Source organism: Cricetulus griseus (genome assembly GCF_003668045.3).
Source record: "Cricetulus griseus strain 17A/GY chromosome 1 unlocalized genomic scaffold, alternate assembly CriGri-PICRH-1.0 chr1_1, whole genome shotgun sequence".
Classification (NCBI taxonomy): Eukaryota; Metazoa; Chordata; class Mammalia; order Rodentia; family Cricetidae; genus Cricetulus; species Cricetulus griseus.
In genome coordinates, this window is record NW_023276807.1 from 185,275,537 (window position 1) to 185,295,673 (window position 20,137).

General features: G+C 48.3%; 1 protein-coding gene across 1 annotated transcript; it reads right to left on the reverse strand.

The window, feature by feature from the left end:
- Nucleotides 1–1,905: 1,905 nt before the first annotated feature.
- On the reverse strand, nt 1,906–16,346 carry LOC100773073 (annexin A8). Its single transcript, XM_027389461.2, has 12 exons — nt 16,197–16,346; nt 12,296–12,386; nt 11,238–11,332; nt 9,894–10,007; nt 9,217–9,307; nt 8,419–8,498; nt 7,990–8,049; nt 7,427–7,520; nt 7,078–7,173; nt 5,831–5,889; nt 4,460–4,582; nt 1,906–2,820 (listed from the first exon to the last, which is right to left on the reverse strand). The coding sequence occupies exons 1-12, from the start codon at nt 16,215–16,217 to the stop codon at nt 2,761–2,763; spliced, it is 984 nt and encodes a 327-aa protein (XP_027245262.1). The 5' UTR covers nt 16,218–16,346; the 3' UTR covers nt 1,906–2,760.
- Between the last annotated feature and the right edge of the window lie 3,791 nt (nt 16,347–20,137).

Genomic DNA, 20,137 nt, shown 5'->3' on the forward strand with positions numbered 1-20,137 from the left:
CGTTGCCATTTTCCCCTCCGTGGTGGACTGAGTCTCTGAACTGTAAGCAAGCCTCTTCAATTAAATGTTTTCTTTATAAGAGTCACCGTCATTATGGTGTCTCTTCACAGTAATAGCAAACCCTAAGACAGCTTCCATCCTTCTTACCCTTGAAGCCTTCTCTGGATCCCCAGAAACCCTACAACCTGAGGTCTGTATCCCATTTCCTTGAAGATGGAATGCCATGTGATGTCTTTAATCAATAGGACCCAGGAAAAGTGCTGCCATAGGACTCACAGAGGACAATATAGTGTCTTCCATGCCCACTGGGTGACCATGGTAACTTAAGCTACCAAAGAACTCTCCCACCCTGAGGCTACCATGCCAGGAAGGCTGTATGTAACAGTTCTAGGACACAGGGGAGTGCAGTCTTCCATGACTCGCCAGGCACCTGACACAGGAGCAGAAGTTTCTAGTCTTCTGCTCCAGTCACTCCAGCCTTTAGCGTTTCTCTGTGACATTTCCAGACATTTCGGAATAGAGATAAAGCATTGTCATCTCTGTTCCATGGTTGAATTCCTGACCTATACATTCTGTGAGCACCAGAAAATTATGGTTTACACCCCTAGTCCAGGGTTGTCTGACATACAGGTTTCTACCAGCATTTACAGGTAAGGAAAATAAACATACACAGAGAAAGTGACTAGGTCAGAGTCATGGACCAGCATGGCAGAGCCAGAGCCCATTGCCGCCCACCCCATGCTGAGCCCATGCTTTTTCTATTCTGACCTCTCATTTCAGGAAGTGCCTCTACCCTTGGGGCCCCTTTGGAGTTTGCAAACTAGAACATGTTCAGAGACCATGGCTAAAATAAGGACCTAGGAGGGACAGTTGGAAGGACTACAGAACTTTAGCTTGGGCATATGTCTTAATGGAATATGTAGCCTGCTTCTGACAAACAATGGTTGGAAAGAACAAACATGATGTACCCTGATGGAGCGTGGTGAGCAGTGAGCACGATGGGACAGACTAATGGGACAGACTTTGGCTTAGGTGGGAACGGATCTACAGAATACTAACAGGAAAAAGACAGGACCATTCAAGAAACTAGTAAGTTCTCATCTTTGGATGCTGCCAAGTATACAATATATATATATATATATATATATATATATATATATATATATTCAACAAGGATTACCCTAGGTATATGACTGTTATAAAATACCGAAAAGCTTCCGGTTGGAATAGGACCAACTTACTTTAATGCCCTGTCTAGCCCTGAGAAATTGGAATTTGAGTTACAAACCAGGAAGGGAATGCAAACTATCATCACTTATAAGTTCTGTCTCCAGAGCAACACTGGACACATGCCACTCCAAGCATTCCTTTAAGGAAAAGTCCACAGGTTCTCCCCTTAAAGCTCCATTTTTCACTCTGACCACTCTATCCATCGATAAAACTGGGACAATGGGTCTGGGGTAAAGTGCTCACTGTGTGAGCACATGGACTTGAGTTGGGATTCCCCAATACTCACATAAAAGCTGTGCATGGGTTCTGTGTCTAAACACATCACTGGGGAGTGGGGACAGGCAGGCCCCAGGAGCCCACCAGTCTGTAAGCTTAGTGGACACAGTGGGCTCCAGGTTCACCGAGAGACCCTGTCTCAAAAATTAGGTGGAGACCAAGCAGAGTGACCCACACCTTTAATCCCAGCAGCCAAACCTCTGAGTTTGGGGCCAGCCTGGTCTGGCGAGCTAGTTCCAGAACAGCTAGGACTACATGGAGAAACCCTGTCTCAAGAAACTAAATAACAACAAAAAATTAAGGTGGAGAAGAAATTGAAGAAGACAACTTGATGGCCAGTAGGCAAACACACCCTCCAACCCAATGCACGCACACATACCCCCATATAAATCCACAGACTTTTTGAAAGTACAAATGTTTATTATTCTGAAAGCCCAACAAATTCCAACAAATATTAGCAAAAGTTCTCCCAGCTTCTTCAAGCTTGGAGATCACAGGAGGAGGATAGGATTCACGCTCAGGGTTGGGGGCCTTCCTACTCTGCAAGCTTCACCATGGAGGGAATGAGTAGCTGATTCGGTCAATGCCTGGACAAGCCTGAGTCTCCCAGGCCACAGTGTACTTGGGTCAGGACTGATTTATAGTCTAATTATTGTCGTTAGGATGGTGTAAGAATTTTCGTCCACCTACAGCCTAACAATTTCTAGTAAATGAATGTTACAGACATCTCAAATGGTAGATATATGGCTCTCTCTCAGATACCATGGCTGTGTTTTCTAAAACAGCAGTGCCCTCCCATACTCCTCCTGGCTGCCTGAAGCTTATCAGCTAAGACATCTGCTAGAAATCCATGTGATCTGCTCCTTCTCCAAACACCCTGGCTGAGTAGATGGGTCAGAGCCAAGGCATTGGTGTAATCTGTGCCCAGGAGCTTTTGTGGGAGGAAGAAATGACCCATAAGCTCCTGCTGGTTCCTTCATGCTGATGTTTCTGTTTGGTCAGAGATAATGCTAGGGTGGGCATTGTGTAATACCTAGAAATGACTTTCGGGAGAGATGGAAAGATGAGGCCAGGCTGGTCTCACCTTTCGGGTCAGAAGCATTGGGTGGAAAGCACTGGAAATTGGGAGACAGAGACTAAAGGCTGGGTGAGACGTTCCCCCACTTCTCCCCACCCACCCCATCCCACCCATGGTTGGGGCTGAAGCAGCAGGGCCTATGGCTCATACTTCTTGCCCTTGTTCTTTTGATGTCTTCAGGGGTCACTGCCCACAAGGTTCAGCAGGGCATTCTTGTAGTCACCACTGGTGTCACCCTGAAGGAAGGAGGCACATGTGAGTTAGAGGGGGGTGTTTGTGATGTTGACTGTCTCTTCTGTTACCATGACTAAGAGTTGTGCTCCTTGGGTGGGGCTTGTCCCTCCAAGGGTTCCTATGCCACAGTTCTATGTAATGCCACCCCTCCTTCTTCCTCATTTCAGACTATTCCTTTGAGTCTCCTTTTAATTCCCTGTCCATCTGAATGGGGGGTGGTTGTAGGCAATGACTCACAGAGACAGAGCCACTCCTAAGCTCTTAGACAACAAAGGCTTGTGGGCAGTTTCCTTATACAGTCAATTGCCCCAGGGTTCTTCCTAATGTTTCTCCCAGGACCCAGGGGTACAGAACCATTACTTATTCAATATGATCCACATGTATCCAACACCTGCTAGTGCATATTAGGGAGCCATGGCTGAAAGCAAGGAACATGGAGTCACCTAGAGCACGGGGCAGAGAAAGCATGGGCCTGGACCATGGCTTTGTTAACACACACAGACCATTCTTCCACCTCTGTGAGACCCGTTCTCTCATCTATAAAATGCTATTTGTGATGAGGTGCACCTTGTGGGTGACTTAGCAGCAGCATAGACTGGCCCGTGCGTAGTCTCCTGTCACCTGACAAGTTGGCCATAAAGTCTAAAACAACAAATAATAATTCCAACTCTTCTGTCTTACTGCCTGCCTCCCTGATGCCATCTTGCCTCTTGTGGTTTTTAAATAGACAGTTGTCCCTCAGTATCCATGGGGGAATAGTTCCCGTACCCCATGGATACCAAAGTGTGTATGCTCAAGTCCCTGATAGGGAATGCCACTGGCCTTGGATATAGATTATGCACATCCTCCTATACTTTAAACAATCTCTAGATTATTTATAATATCTATTGCAATGGGAATACTATGTAAATAGTCATACCATAATGTTCAGGGAATAGTGACAAGAAAAAAGTGTGTACATGTTCAGTACAGACACTTTTTTCCCTGAATGTTTTTGGTCCTTGGTTATCTGAACCAGCAAATGCACAGGGCCAGTTATGTTGTAAACTATGAGTTGCTTCTCAAATATAGTCAACAATCCACCCCGGTAGGAGAAGTAGCCCTAAGAAAGATTTAGGGATATGCTTGTCATGATTTGACTTCTGGTAAAGACATTGTTAGGGGCTCAATTTGCATTAGTTTCTGGACAGGCTGTTGGTCTCAGTCATAGTGGGATACCACTTAACACCCTGGGAATTGGAATGTAGGTGGGTAATCACTGGAGCCTAAGAGTTCCCTACTAGGACTCCTTAGATCTGGATTAAGAGGGAATCCCAATTTCTACAAAACTACTTATTCTCATTGCCCCTTCAGAAATGGTTCCTTTTGCAAGGCTTTGGTACATTCCACAGCTCAAATGCAAAGCCACTTTCTGGGACAAAGGAAGCCATCTGAGCTCCTTTAGTCTCCACATACTCCCCAGCTACACCCATAGCTACACTTCCCTCCTTCTTGGTCCCTGCATGTGCCACATGGTACCCAGTACACGTGTGAGATGCCCACTGAGAAGGGGTGGTCATCCATGACATCAGTCATAATATCCCATGTCCCAAGAATGTCTGTGTCACAAGTTGGCAGTAAACTGGGGAACCTATGTCTTACCATGATCATGCTGCTGAGAGTCTTGCCGTACATCTTCTGGAACTGACCCTTGATAAGATTTAAATCAATCTCACTCCTTGAAACGATGTTCCTTATCAGCGTCCCATCACGTGTCCCTGCTCCCTGGATGAGACAGTGACAATTAGCCATCATGTCTCACATTTCCTGTCTACCTTTGTAATGATGGACAGACCTGTGTGGGGAATTTATAAAGGCCTAGAAGTGCAGGGATGGGCTTCTGCTTCAGTGGGGAGAACACCAAGGGTGAGCTTTGGTGACAGTTTTTTGCTTTTCCTTGGTGATGCTAGGAGTGGAACCCAAGGACTTGTGCATGCTAGGAAACTGCTCCGGCACTGAGCTGCATCTACAGTCCACCACACAAGGCTTCTCTTTCTCAATCTCCTCACTTGCTGCCTGCACCTTTTCTTATTAGAAGCCTAATGCATTGATTGCTATAAGCATTTGATATATTGCATCAGGTTCTAGACACAGAACACTCACCGCTCCAGGAAGAGTTCTTCGAGTAGCATCACTGTCAGCTTTACTAAACTGGCCATTTCATGAGCAGGACCTTCTGGCTCTCTCTCATACCTAACTAGTTTTGAGTTAGTTGGAGCTTCATACCAAAGAAATAGCACACTCTCTCCTTCATGGGACATGTATCCAGAGGGCTTGGGGGTGATAGTATGACTCTCACTTTAGGTGGTGCCAGCGTCATGTACTAGAGAAGCTGGACACTGACATTAGTCACTCATAATTACTTTAAATGTCTCTCTTCCAGTTGAGTTCTAGTTCCCAGCAACTCTCCTTGTAAAGAGCAGCATGTCCACTTATGTGGCCAGGGCAGCCTTGTAAACAATAGGCACTCTGAAGCTAGCACCTGGTCATGGGTAGGAAAATTGGCATGCTAGATGTGGCAATGTCACTATAGTCTGTCCACGTCCAGGGTGTTGGGGTTCCAACTGTGCCCTTCTAGGGCCTGCAACAACAAATTTGTTCTCAAAGAGGAAGTATAGTGCAACGAAAAGTATAACCTGATGAGCTCAAGATGGATGCAAGGCTCTGCCACTTGGCAGCCATGCCACCTTGGAGAAAGCCTTAGTTTTTGCCACACTTCAGATGGCAATTGTGAGATGTCAAGGGGGCCTTCAAAGAACACCTGTCAATGACCTGCTCAAATGTACCTTCCAGAGATGTGGCCTCCCTTCCCTAGGCCTAGTTTGCCCTCTGAGAATGCAAACCTTTCTGATACATGAGAGATGAGAGCAAAGGAACCCCAGAGTTCAGACAGCAGTGACTATGAGCACCCTGGCTGTGCATTTGGCATCATATGGGGCTGACTGGAAAGGAGGCTGCAGCCCGGACAGTTACCTTCATGGCGTAGTGGAGTCTCTCTGCAAAGTAGCTGTGGAGGTTCCGAGTGCATTTCACTGGCAAACAGGAAAACTCTATTAATAATAGCAGGAGGGTGTAGGTGGTGATGCAAACACTTGTTTATGTGTTCCTGTAGGTGTTAAGGGTTAGTATTGTGTAAAGGTTGACATGTTTTTTTGTGTGCTACCTAGCTTCAAAAAGAAGGCTTTGTGTGAGGCAGAGAGATTGGGGCAAGGAGCAGAGCCTTGGGCAGTGGGCACAGCTCCAAAAGCCCAGAGTAGCCGGGTCAAAGGGTGAGATATGAAAAGCACTGAGCACCAGTGGGGCCATCTGGAGTCCCTAGCTCGGGTCTTCTAGAGGCCATCTTTAAGAAGTCACATTCAGGGAGCATTTGATGACTTGGCTCCACATAGTTTTCCACAGAATGGTGGCTACAGGTCACAGAGTTCCCTGGGAGTGGGAACCTCACATTTCGAATTTTCAGGTAACAAGAGACTTGTCTTTAAGGTCTAAGGCACCAGGACTTCTTGGCCTGGAACATGGACCTCAATTTTTCTTTCCATAGATATATCTTTATGGACTGTGGCATCTGTTATTGGGAGATGGTGTTTTAACCCACAGCTGTGAGAGTGTGGGTTGTGTGGGAAGTAGGAATGTGTATAAACTTTGCCTTGACTCTATATGACTTTGTTACTCAACCTTCTGATGCATCTGTGCTCTACTGTGACTCTTCCCATATCGTTTCAGCTTTAGACACAGGATTGCTGTGGACAGTTATGGTAAGCTGCCTCCATTTTCTGTTGCAGGCAAAGTTTTCCATGCTTCTCTTGGTTGGGACTCAAATCACATACCCTCATTTCTTCAGTTAACAAATAAGGTAGTGACTTGGTACTTACATTAGGCCCAGAAAGGTGTCTTTGAGCAGGGCTACAGGAGCAGAAGCCGAATGCTCTCTAAGTATTATCTGTGGGTAGGCCTGGGCCCTGGTCCTGGAGTCATTGTGGTAATACTCATGTTTACATACACTCACATACAGACACACACTCATGGAACATGGGAGACTGTATAGAAAGCAAAAAGAATAGTTCTCATCAGGCCACACAGACTCTTGAGTGTGGTGGTCACAGGGACCTGGTTGAGAGCATTGTGGGGAGGGTGTCCTTTGGATATAGAGATCCAGTCACTTGCTATCACCTTCTTGGGCTATGGATGCTCATGTGCCAAAAGCCAATCCCCCTTCTTACCCACAGTGAGCATGGCCTCCTCCAGTGAACCATGAGTCTCACTCTTGATGCTATCCTCAATGCTCTTGTTGGCAATTTTTTCATATTCCTCGAACACTATGGAGACATATAGAACATTCATATATGGAGACACATGGAACACTCAGTGGATTCATAGATTACACACTGCACATCAGTGTGCCATCTTTGTCTCCCACATGCCTCTCTTCCCAAGTCTAAGCTACACAAGACTACACACCAGACCTTCCACACAAAGGAAGAGGCTGTGTGGCTAGGGTGCCATGTGGGTAGGGTACCATGTGGCTGGCTAGGGTGTCATATACCCATGCATTCCCCCTCTCTGCCATACCTCTCATCAGGTGAGTGGCACTGCGTGTACACAGGATGGTGATGAATTTCATCTCATCAGTCCCATGGATTTTCTCACCCGCTGCATAGAGATCCTGGTATTGGGACAGAGGAGGTGAGAGAGAACTCCAGACTTCCAGAGTTGGGGCTGTGAGTCAGCCTCCATTCACTTGTACAGCCCAATATGGCAGCTCACTGTCCTGAGCCAATAGGGTTGGCTCAAGGCTCTTCTTTGTCTGGGGCCAGAAGCTACTTTAGGAAATGTTCCTTCCCCCATTGCTCTGGGAGCACTGAGGAACAAGCACTGTACCAACAGACAGATACACAGAGATCTGCATATGAATGAGCTCTGGGCTCAGAGAGGCTGGCTCTTCCAGGAGAGCCTTAGCTCCTCCCTCAGCTTCTCCATTTTTCCCCCCCAGAGCTTCCCAGATACTTCACTTTCCTTCTTAGCCACCACAAGGTGGAGGCTGTTGGGTGGGGTCTGTATTAAAGAAGACTCCCCTTGGAAAAGGGGATCATGAAGCTCAGAGTTCAGCTGGTAAGGCCAGGGCACAGTATCACCTGAGCATCTTGGAGGGCCAGTCCTGGGTCCACAAAGCCGCTCACATCATCTCTGCTGCCCTAGGACCAGAGGAAAGCACTCTGTAAGGCAGGTCAGCAAGGCTCAGGGGCAGGGAGGGAAGGACTGCTGCTTCTTGGCCATGAGACCTGAAAGCTAGCTGTCCTTGCCAAGTTTCATTTTTGGCATTTGTATGATAAGAGTAGATTGGAATGGTGGATTCAGTGGGCTAAGGTAGGCAGAGCCTGGCATGGGGCCACACAAAGGCCAAGGAAAGAGAGGCATGAGCTCTGCCGTCAGGACCCATGCCACAGCTGGTACCCCGAGACCACTGGGTTTCCCCATAGCCTCTGAGTTCTCACTCAGAGGCATTGCTCAAGAGCTGCTGCCAGAGTCCAAGCCACAGATTTCTGGAGCCTGGGTTGTGATACCTGCAGGAGGCACACCAGAATCCGCTCCAGATAGCCGCTTGTGTCTGCTTGGATGTCTTCTTCCAGGTTAGACCCATAGTCTGTGGGAAAACAGAACCAGAGGCATGAGCAGTGAGTAAGCCAGAGCCTGCCAGCACCCACTTCTCTCCTGCATACCTAGTTCCCACACTTCTCCCCATGGGAGGACAAGTTCTTGGCATGGAAGGTGTATACATAACAGTTAGATGTCCAAGTGGCAGATAGGACTAGGAAGTCATTCAGACCCCAGAGTGACATAAATGCACAACCAAGCTAAAGAGAGAAACAGACCAGGCCAGGGAACCAGACCAAAGCCTTCAGATGGAGACCATTTCATCACCAGGTTCAGGGAAGTCAGGGCTTTCAGACTACCCTGTTGTATACCCAAATATACAACATGGAGGGCTGGCTGGCAGCTATGCAGTATAAGGGAGTGTCAGGGCTCCTCAAGCACAATGTGGTACCAACAGATTCCCCTCTCTAGTGTTCTGGCTTAGCCCATGTGCAGCCAGGAAGCCTCTGATCCCCATCACAGCCACAACCCTGAGGGACATGAGCTTAGTTGGGCACACATCTCTCTCCCCATGTCTGAGCTGTGCACAATCACTGCTGGGCACAGGATTTGGCACACAGTACCACACTGGGTGGACCTGTATGAGAAGAGCCTCCAAAGAGTCCTTTACAATACAGCCTAGTTCCCTCGGGAACTGGCTGACTCCTATTCCCCATCAGGCTGCTAAAGCTTTAGGTCATTCCATGCCACTATCTTTGCATCCTTACCTTCCTCATATGCCTTCATTATCTCTCTCAGCTGGTTCTTGGTCCGAGAAGCCAGGATCTCAATGATGACCCCTTCTTTTGTTCCTAAGCCCTGGGGACAGAAGCCTCTATGAGTGTTCTGCCCCTTGGTCTCCTGCTCTGCCTGCTCTGCCTTCTCATAAACTATGGCCATGACTCTGCCCTCCTCTGATGGGGCCTATGTTTGGGGGTGATACTGAATCCCCACTTTTGTTTCGTGTGCCAGCTATCTCAGCTCTCCTTCTTTAGCTGGGTGGTCTCACACAGGTGGCTCCACCTCCCCATCCTTCAGTACACTCATCTGTCAATGAGCCAACCCTTCCCTGAAGGTGGGATCAGAGATCACAGCTGTAAAAGGCCTGGCATAGATCACAGAAGTATCCTTTCAGTGGGACTGGTTGTGGTTTCTGGATCTCCAATGCCACCTAATCTATGAAAGTAATAGGAGTGGTGAGAAGTAAAGAGTGACTTGGACTGCAGAGATGGCTTTCTGATTCCCCTGCACTCCTCCTGGTCCAACTCTGTTCTAAGAAGTACTGATTTGGGCCTTGGTTGTGACTGGCCAGCCCCACTGTTGGGTAGCTGTTTGAGCAGGTTGCAAGCCCATTAGGTAGGTTGGGGCCCAGGTGGCCATTCTAATGTATGGCAAAGTGGAGTACCTTCATGGCGTCATGCAGCTCCTTGGCCTCGTATTTGTATGGTGGGTACATGAGGGCCACAATGAGTCTCTCAAATTTGCCACTCAGCTCTGACTTTAAGGTCTCAGTGAGGTCCTAAGGCAGACAAAAGGAAAGGTGAGGTGATTTGTCCTCCAAGCCCACCAGAGTACAGGCAGCAGGTGTGGCCTGGTCTGGAGACTCTTCCTTTACACATGACAAGAGTTGTGTACTTGTGTGGTCCCTTGGGCTAAGACTTTAGCCTCTCTAAGCATCAGCATCTGTACCTATTAAGTAGGGCTAATGGAAATTCTGCTTCATACCATTGCTTAATGGGTGACAGGGACATGTGACAACTCTGCAAAATCCTGGGCACATTCTAAACTCAAGGGATTAGAATTGCCATCGCTTTCAAGATGGCAAGATCTGGGGGTGGCAGCATCATGCTTAACATCATTAAGTGATTCAATGAGGGGAGGAAAAAAAACAAGTGAGGGAAAGAGGGAAGAAGGGAGAGAAGGAAGAAGATCCCAAGATTCCATCTCACTCTTGCCTCTTTCTAAGGGCACACGTGTCTACAAGATGCCACCAGGCCACGCCTAGCTGAGCTGTACAGGGCTTTGTCAGAGCTGTCAGTTACAGACTCTGGAACCTTAAGGAAGTTACTCAACCTCTCTGATGTAGAACACAGAAGATAATGTGTAGCTTGGATGGGTAAGGAAAGGAGCTGCAAATGTGTGGCTTCACTTGGGGATACTTGCACTTCCTCACTGAGTGTGTGTGTGTGTGTGTGTGTGTGTGTGTGTGTGTGTGTGTGTGTGTGTGTGTGTGTGCAATCTGTGAGCAGAGGGAGATACCCCAGGCACCCATGTCCAGGCACAAACTTCTGGCATTCAGTGTGCACCTCCCCATTCCTGGTTCTGTGCTAAGTGTAGCCTGAGTGCTCCTAGAGTGCCCAGCGGCAGGAGAGATGAGGAACATGAGAAGCTCGTGTCTGTGCTGTGGAACAGAAGGGATGTACCGCCAGGCATGTACCACCAGGCATGTACCGCCAGGGAGCAGCGAAGCAGGAGGTGGGTTCAGGTAGTGGGGACAGACAAAGCTGAAGAGAGCTTAGGCTGAATCCTGAAGGACAACTGAGGACTGCAGTGAAAGAGAACTGGGAAGAAATGGGGCCTGACCACGTAAGACCTTGGCTCAGGAGCTATACATTGTTCTACCAGATAAAACAGAACAGACAGGGAAATGACTACAGATGAATGGAAGGATCATTTTAATGCAATGTCCCCTGTGTGTATGTGTCCATCCCTGGAGGAGCTGCCAGTCTTCAGCCTCCACCTTGCTTACCTTGCCAAATTGAGCCTTGAAGGACTTGGCAATCTGCTGCCTCTGCACGTTGCTTCTCTTGGTGAGCACATCTATGATGGCCTGCTCATTGGTTCCTGCAGGGGTGTACAATATGAGAATCCCCTCTACCTCTGGGGGCATCAGAGAAGGCTGGGGAGGGGAGATGCCTGCTGGCTGGGCAATTGGATCATACTACTAGAATGGCCCCAAATGTGAAGTTTCTGCAGTGTAAACACAACACCCAGCTAGCTCACTTCTTGTTTCCCCACTTCCAACTTACATAGAGTTGGGGTGTGGCTCAGACTTGACTTCATAATATAGAAACCAAGGACAAGGCCTTTGGACACCAGCCATGGGCCTTTGAAGTGAGATGTACTAAATCTCTTCCCTTGTGCTGGTCGCATTAGAGGAAGGTCATGACTAAAAGTCTAGACCATTGTGTCTGAGACTCTGCCCTGTAGGTCATGGACAAGTAGGCTTATCTCCTGGAGCCTCCATTTGCTCAAATGGGAAGCAGAGATAATAGTATAGATTTCATAGGTAGCAGCAGGTGTGAGAATTCAGCATAGGCACCTCTGGGGATGGTAGTTCTCTTTACTGCCCCAACTCACTAGGCAGAGCCAGCCAAGGGATGACTTCTATCTGGAGTGAGACCAAGTCCTAGCACAAGCCAGTCCTTTCCACTTAGCCATGTGAGGGTGGTGCTAGAAGCAGTTGGCCATCTGGACAGCCAACACAGGGCAGAGGACAAGCTGCAGAATCCATGTGGCTGATGCACCTGGTGCAGCATCTAAACTCCCACCCCCATGCCCACAGCAGGCCCTGTGCCAATCCATCTTCTGAATTCACAGTGACAGTTGGCCCAGAGTTCTTGCAGTCATTTTACAAGTGAGAAATCTCAGATTGACAGCCTCCCTTGTCACTATCACTTTGGAACGAAAAATCAACCACCTCAGAGCTGGTGTGATTCTCTATTAATGGAGTCACTCAAAATAAAATGGGGACACCTCTCCTTTCTGGGGATGTGGGGCCCCAGTGGCCAGGTCATGGTTACTCACCAATCCCCTTCATTGCTTTGTAGAGGGTCTCTGCATCAGGGTCTGGGTTGAAGTGAGAACTGCCCTTCACGGTGACACCCTCCTGTTCAACCTGTAAAACATCCAGGCATGCTCAGTGTGGTATGTATAGGATGGGCATGAGAACCTTATAGTCCACCCTGTTAGGCTAAGGACCTGCCCTGGGCACTGAGATGGATGGAGCCTTGCAGCACAGTGGTTGATCTCCCTGGCCCCTAAGCTAACAGGTAGGTGCGGCTGGGACCAGAGCTTTTTAAAAAGAAACCACCTCAGGGCTGGGGAGACTGTTCTTCCAGAGAACCCTGGTTTGATTCCCAGCACCTATATGACAGCTCACAACTGTCTGTAACTCCAGTTCCAGGACCTCTGACTCCTCACACAGACATTCAGGCAAGTAAAACACCAATGAATATAAAATAAACACACAAGCACACAAAAAACAAACAAACAAAAACCACCTGTCGACTGAGAGCAGGTAACAGACTGGTCACATGCACCTCTCTCCAGGCCTGTGTACAGCAGAATGGGTGGAAAAGGATTTGTAAGGAATGACTTCTAAAAGCTGAGTGGCTGCCCGAGGAATGGGGAACTGGACACAGGTTTGCAAGGAAGGGTCTTAGCCTGTCCTGGCCTTTCCTGTGATGAGGTGTGGGTATTTCAGAGGGTCAGGGGCCAAGCTGGGCATCTATCTCCCAGGCTCAGGTGGTTTTCAAGGTCACGGGATCATATTGGGCAGAGGGTTACATTTAGGAAGAACTGTAGGATGTCCTACAGATAATGTAATAAACTTGATAACCAAAGTACACAGACCCTTGTCTTACAAGCCTCTAATCTGGGGCATGTGCCAGGGCCACTTATATGTGTGTTCTGCATAAATTATCAGATGCTTAGGATGGATGTCCTTTCTAAAGTGTGTGTTTTAGGGGAAGGAGTGGCATGGAGTGGAAGGAACTGGGGTTAGGAAATGAATGAGGGAGACTCAGGCCCTTCAAATGGAGCACAGTTTAGTAAAATCCGTTCTGGTCATTCACTCACCGGTTGACCAGCTCTTCCATTGTCCCGCACCCACCCATCTGCTTCCTACTCACTCATTAACCCACCTGTTCACTAATTCTCTCCCCGAGCTACACAGCCCATACACCGTCTTCCTGCCCTTCCTCTTCCTCCCCATTTCCTCTTTCCTTCTACTCCCCTCTCTTTTCCTTCCCCTCCCCATTTCCTTCCTTTTTTCTACATTTCCTTTCAAGCACCCTCCACCTATCTCTCCTTTTCTCCCTGCATTGATTCATGTATCCATCCTTCCACCCAAGCTTCAGGTTAGATCCTGAAAATACAGAACAGGTCCCCACAGATGGTATATCCTTAAGGGTCCTTCTTTTGAGTAAGAAGCAAGACATCTTTCTGTGACCTCCACTTGATTTCCACATGTTCAGAAGTAGATCTTCATGTCCCATTTTCATACCATGTCATATAACAAGAGCTGTTAGAAGTAATTCCTGGGGGAAATTTCTCCAGTGAGCCAGTGTGATCTCAGATGCTGCCCCATTGTCCACACACACATAGTCCTGGTGAGGTCACGTGCTGCTACTGCTAAAAGGTCATTTGGGCACCCCTTCTGTAAAGTGCACTGGACACGATGATAAGCTTACCCCCTTCCCCAGCAGTCATATTAGGTGTTAATGTTCCATGTCACAGGCCAGCAGGCTGGGCTTGGTGGCATAGCTAGTAAATGGTATTGCTGGCATTTCACGCACAGTCTGACTCAGAGCCTGAGCTCTGTCTACCTCCCCCTCTCTACAGATGATTCACTCTTCCCCAGACACTGGGTTTTCTTGGAGTGTTTCCCTGAAGAGAACCTCACCCATAGGCAAGCCAGTCTTCTGGGAGTGTGGGTGGGGAGCATCTAAGTTCTCACTTCCTAGTTTTGCTCCCTGCTCTGAATTGGCCTCGGAGATCTATGGATTGAGGAGTGTCCCCCACATACCATTCAGGGACCAGTATTTGTCAGCAGCTCCAGGGCTGGCTGGGATATCAACGTTTTGAGAAATCTGTTTCACTTTCCTTGCTAAGGCTTTTATAGAAAGAGGGCAACATTCTGGGGGCCAAACATTGGACACTGCCTGGAGTGGAGATCTGGGAGCATCCATTCTAGCTCCTGTATGTTGGTCTCAGGGTCCTGATGGAGCTACCTGAGGCCGGTGAGTCCAGACAGACATGTTCCCAGGCAAAAGCTAATTCAGGCAGTCCTGGATGCTGTGTCTAAAACACCTGTCTCAGGCATGCAGGAGCTTCCATAATTTTGCCTCATCCCTTCTCAGGCTGCCTCCTCAAGGGGGACACAAGAGGGACCTGTTCTGAAGACAGCCCCCTCGGGCTACACTTCCAATCCCTTCAGCCCTGTTTCTGATCCAGCTTTGTGCTCACAGGACATTAGGTTCTCACTGGCTGCCCGGCCAGACACGGAGGCCTTGTTGTCCCGAGTCAGCTCTCCCAAGGGTCAACGTCTTGGGATGGCTGATTCTGTGTCTGGACCCAGGCTGCCCAGACCTGAACATTTAGCTAGTGTGGCAACTTTGGCGCCTGTCTAGTATACATGAGTCTCTGTTTCCACATTTGTGTGTAAATCCACTGGTACCTGCCTTATAGACTTGCTGTGAGGCTCTATTGACACTGAATGAGAGATGTCATAGGGAGTGTCCCCACACAGAAGGTTCTGAGAGTGCCAGCATCATCATCCTCTGATCAGGTCCCCAAGAGGTTGGCCCTTACCCATGCCCAACATCAGGCCATTTAGACCAACACCTGATGGTAAGAACTGCTCAACACTGGAATTTCCCAGCTGTTTGCAACTGCACCAGCAGCTGCTGTAAAACTGGAGGCAGCCACCATCCTGGCTGCTGGCTGCTTCCCCCGAGGGTCAGGATGACAGCTCCGTTCACCCTGCCTTCTAGTCTGTCCTGAGCCCAGGGCATCCACACCTAAAGCTCTTTCTAGGTGGTGACACAGCAACACAGATTTCCCTGAAGCTGGACAAACTTGCCTCTTCCAACTACAAAGAGCCTGAAGGCTGCTGCAGAGACCTGAGCTTTCTCTGGTCTAAGCTTGCTGTCCAAGGAACATGAGCAAGCTGCCTGATGTCCCAGAGCCTCTGCTTTCTCTCTGAAAGTGCTCCTGCTGAGATGAGGAAGGTGTGTAGCAGTGCAGCCCTGTGACTGCCCGTGAAGTCTTCCAGCTGTACATGGCTCCCATGAGTTAGGTCCCGCTGCTAACTCCCCCTTCTCCCGACTTTGACAAATAAGCACAGGTATGCTTTGGTATGAGTTTACTCCCTTTCAGACCTTAAGCTGTAGGTATTGATAGTTTCCTCCAATGGTAGTGTGTCCCCCAGCATATTCTCTAGTTTAAAGTGTACTAGCAGGCCACGATTGCTCACAAGTTAAGCTCCAAATCCTTAGCCTGTTATTCAAGGCCTTTAATGCTTCTCCAGATCTAGATCCAACCTACTCAGGACATTCAAACCATACAGGGCGTTTTTTCTCCAAAGCTTCACATACCACTACCTCAGCAAGGAGCAGCCTCCTGGAGTCTCTCCAAGCAAAAACCCACACTGCACACATCTGCAGAAGTCTCCCTGTTTGCATTTTAGTTTTCCATTTTCATTTTAAGGGTTTCTTTTTTTTTTTTTTTTAAGTTTTACTCTGAACTGTCTTACTTTTCACATCCCTGAAGTAACTTTTCTAAGCATGGGCAGTTTTTTTCCCCCTCAGCTTTGTCATTAGGACTTGGCCTAGCAGGGTCAGCCTTTATTTTTTTTCTGCTCCCATCAAGTGCTCATCACCCAACACCATACAGGGACCCACCTCCCCAGATTATGCCCACTTACCCAGGCTTTCCACCAGGCCATCCTGCTTGCCTCTCAGGTACCTTTCCCAGGGAGATGCAGATTCACTAGTTGGCCTCTACTTAGTGACTGAACACATCTACTCCCCAGCCAGTAGGTGTGGTTGTGTAAACAGGCCCAGGCCCCACCCAGTGCTCCCTCCCTGCCACCTTAGGCATGGCTTGGCTCAGCGCCCCTCCTGTGACTCTCAGGCCCCACCCAGTCACTGCCCAGGCTTGCCCTGAGGATCACATCATTCCTTGCAAATGTCTGGGCTGTGGCTGTCCCACAGCTTGGAAACTCTGAGGTAGCTTTTGAAAGACAACTTGGTAAACATGGCTGGTGCTTCTTACAGGTCCGCTAGACCTCACTCACAGAAGAAAGGAATTCCATGGACAGCCCCCCCCCCCCAATTTATTGCCATGTCTACATAATTAACTGCAATGAGTTCAGCAAAGGACAAGAAGACAGTAAACTCCGCCCCTCTTCACTGGTGTACACTGTGTCTAAATCACTGGGGTGTACCGTGTCTAAAACCCTCTTCAACCACCTTATAATGCTGTCCCCTTGAATTATTATGACAGTCCTAGGAAGCAGGTATGAGTTCCATGTGCTAGAGAGGTAACATCCCCAAGTACCTAGATAATTGACTCACATGGAAGGTCCTGTGAGAGCAAAGTCACTGTCTGCCTGTTCTCATAAACTGGGAAGCTGCTGCCTCCCCCTGGGGGCCTAGGATATGGTAGTAGCCAGGACCATTCCCAACAAGGGGCTCATTTGGGGGATTTGCCTACTCTTCTTGGAATGTTCCTCAGCACAGCTCTCCCTCTACCACCCCTTAACTAGCTAGCTAGCTCCTACCTGCTTTTCAGTGTGAGGTTGCTGCCTCTGGGAGTATCACCCAGTTCCAGGAAAGCTCCTACATAGCTCTCAAGTCTTCATGAAAACAGTTCCATGGTAACTTTTCAAATCCAAGGAGACCTTGCAGAACGGCCTTTTTAAGACTGGCCCCACAGTGTGAAATGGTCAAGGTCCCCACCCTGACTCCAGTGCTCTTTGCTCTACACACAGAGTCTTCAGTCTGCTTCTTTTTGTGGCATGGGCTGGGGTGGGGAGGGATGGCAGGCAAAGGGGAGGGGTTCAGCTATGCCCTGGGAAGGCAACTACTGGGAAAACCAGAGAGCCACTGAACAACAGTGCTGTGAAATGCCACCAACGAAGGCTCCAGTTGCCTCTGTACCGCAGGGTGATGGGCCACCCATTCCAGGCCTTTGGAAGCTTGGATTCCCTGCATTTTTAGGCTTAGTGTATACTCATACTTGTGTGCATTGATATGCTTCTATACAGGGACATAAAGATGAATTTCTGGAGCCAATGATTCTGGAACCAGAAGGGTCTGCCGAAGTCTGGCAGTGCAGGTGACTGAGATGGATAAACGAACCTTGGATTAAATGCGGGTCTCTGTAGGGACATCTAGGCTCAACCATCCCACCCATGTATCACCTATTAAGCTTCATGTTACCATGTGCCTCTTATTTCCCCAGTGTGTGCCCACATTCTTTCCTGAGCATTGGAGTCACATAGAACTTGAGTGCTTAAGTGCCCTAGACAGGATCCTGATATAGGAATTCACTGTACCCTGTGATTCCCACCACTTAAGTGGGCCCTGGGAGGACCTCATTAAAAATGGCAGATGAGCACCCCTGAGGATCTGGGAGTGCTCAGCACCCAGACCCTAATCCAGCTGAGTGCTGTGGGTCCCTAGATCCTACTCTATGTGCCATCCATGTCTCAAAGTTCAGAGTGATGCTTTGGTTGCATGTTAGGCACTGAACTGAGTACATGGTACAGGCTTGTGTGCCTCTGGCCCTGGAAGGAGCATAAATAGCTCTGCACATTAGAGGTGAAAGCCTAGAGCAGTGGTTCTCAACATTCCTAATGATGTGACCCTCATATTGTTGTAATGCTCCCGACCATAAAATTATATATATATATATGTATATATATATATATATATTATTATTATTACTTGGATTTTTTTGAGACAGGCTTTCTCTGTGTAGCTTTGGAGCCTATCCTGGCACTTGCTCTGGAGACCAGGCTGGCCTCGAACTCACAGAGATCCGCCTGCCTCTGCCTCCCGAGTGCTGGGATTAAAGGCGTGTGCCACCACCGCCCGGCCACAAAATTATTTTTGTTGCTACTTCATGTCTATAATTTTGCTGCTGTTATGAATCATAAATATTTCTGGAGGCAGAGGTTTACTGAAGGGGAGGTGACCCACAGGTTGAGAACCGCTGGCATAGAGGCAAGCACAGGATTTAGTTTGAGCGAAGGGCGGGAAGTCTGTTTAGCTTGGGGCATGAAATGCTGGGAAAGGCTGTTCAGAGAAAAGGATTTTCCACTGGGTCATGCAGTGTCACAGGGGCTAGTTATGCAGCTGGGGTCGGGGGAGGAGCCTTGGCACAGTGCTTGTGTGTGGATCAAGCAGTCATGCACTGGGTCGGAGCATGTGTGAGTGTAGTGATGAAGCCTGTGTCTCAGAGCTTATTATCATTCGCATAAGCATCCAGTAGAGGAGGGAGAGGCATGCACAAGCTTGTAGTTTGAAAGGGAGTGGCGTGTTGCAGTTGAAAATGGCTGAGAAGTGAGGAGGAAGCAAGCAGGTGGAGTTTGGGACCAGGCAAGGCTCACAGACTAACAAAGGATATATATCTGAGGTGATGAGCACACAGAGTCCACCCACCTAGCTGTACTCCCAGGTCCCACCCGATTGGTGGGAAATGCAGGGTACTGGTAGGAAGTGCATGGCACAATGTGTTCTTCTGTGAGGGCCTGGCTCAAAGTGCTTAGATAGTCTGCTAAACTTAGTATGCCTGTAGCTTAAATGAGATAAGGAAGGTCAGGCCAAAGTGGTTTAAATGGCAGAGGTTAGAATGGTCATGTGGTGTAAATGAAGCTGCCCATCCCTAGTGTTGGTTAGAGATGAGTGACCCAGCATATCAATGAGGGAGCACCTACGTGGTCCCAGAACTCACACCTGGCATCTGCCATTTGAGTGGGGAAGTTCTCTGCCTCTTCTCAGCTTGTCCTTTAGCATCCACCCATCCCAGGCCTTCTGGGATCGAAACCCCTGGGGTGTCCTCATCATAGCGGGCTCCACTATAGATTTTCCCACTGTTTGTTCTGTCCAGCAAGGCAGTACACCAAGTTTGTGTTCTGCTCTGGCATCTTCCTGTTACCTTTTACCACTGAGAATGGAGAGCTGCCACACACTGAAGTCTTTCATCTGCTTCTCAGTTGTCACTCTCCACAGCCAAAGTCAGTTTCCAGGACTGCACGATGGCAGAGATCCCTCTTTTCAGCCTCATGTAGCTGTGTTAAGTTTCTAAGTCAATTTGCTTTCAATATTTCAAAGTCTACCTTTTCCAGACTGTTTTCTCTCTTTTCTTGGCTTCCCATCTCATCACATCTTTAAACATTTCAAATTTTGTTCAACGGAGCAAGCATAATTCTGTAATCATCATGCATAGCTATGAGCAGGAAAAAAATCCAAACATTATACTAACATACGTCTGGCACTAGATTTTAATCTCTTGGTTTCTTGTATTTGTTTCTTGACTCTCCTTGTTTAGATGCTGAGGATTCCCCATCCTGACCTCTTCTGCAGGGAGGTTTTTGCAGAGAGCCCTAGTAGTCTGGGTGGGTAAGGTGTCTCCAGAGGGAGATTTGAAAAACCCATCAAACTATCAGCTGCAATGGGCTGTGGTGTTCATTCCTCACTGCAGACTCAGAGCAGTGACTTCCCAGATTTAATGCAGGAGGCCTTTTGAGCTACGTCCTGGGCATGGGATGAGGTTTTTGGTTCTGTTTTAGGAAGTTGGGATTGACATAGGTTAGCTTTCCCCAGTTTCGGCTTGTAAGGTTGCAGATTCCAACTCTAA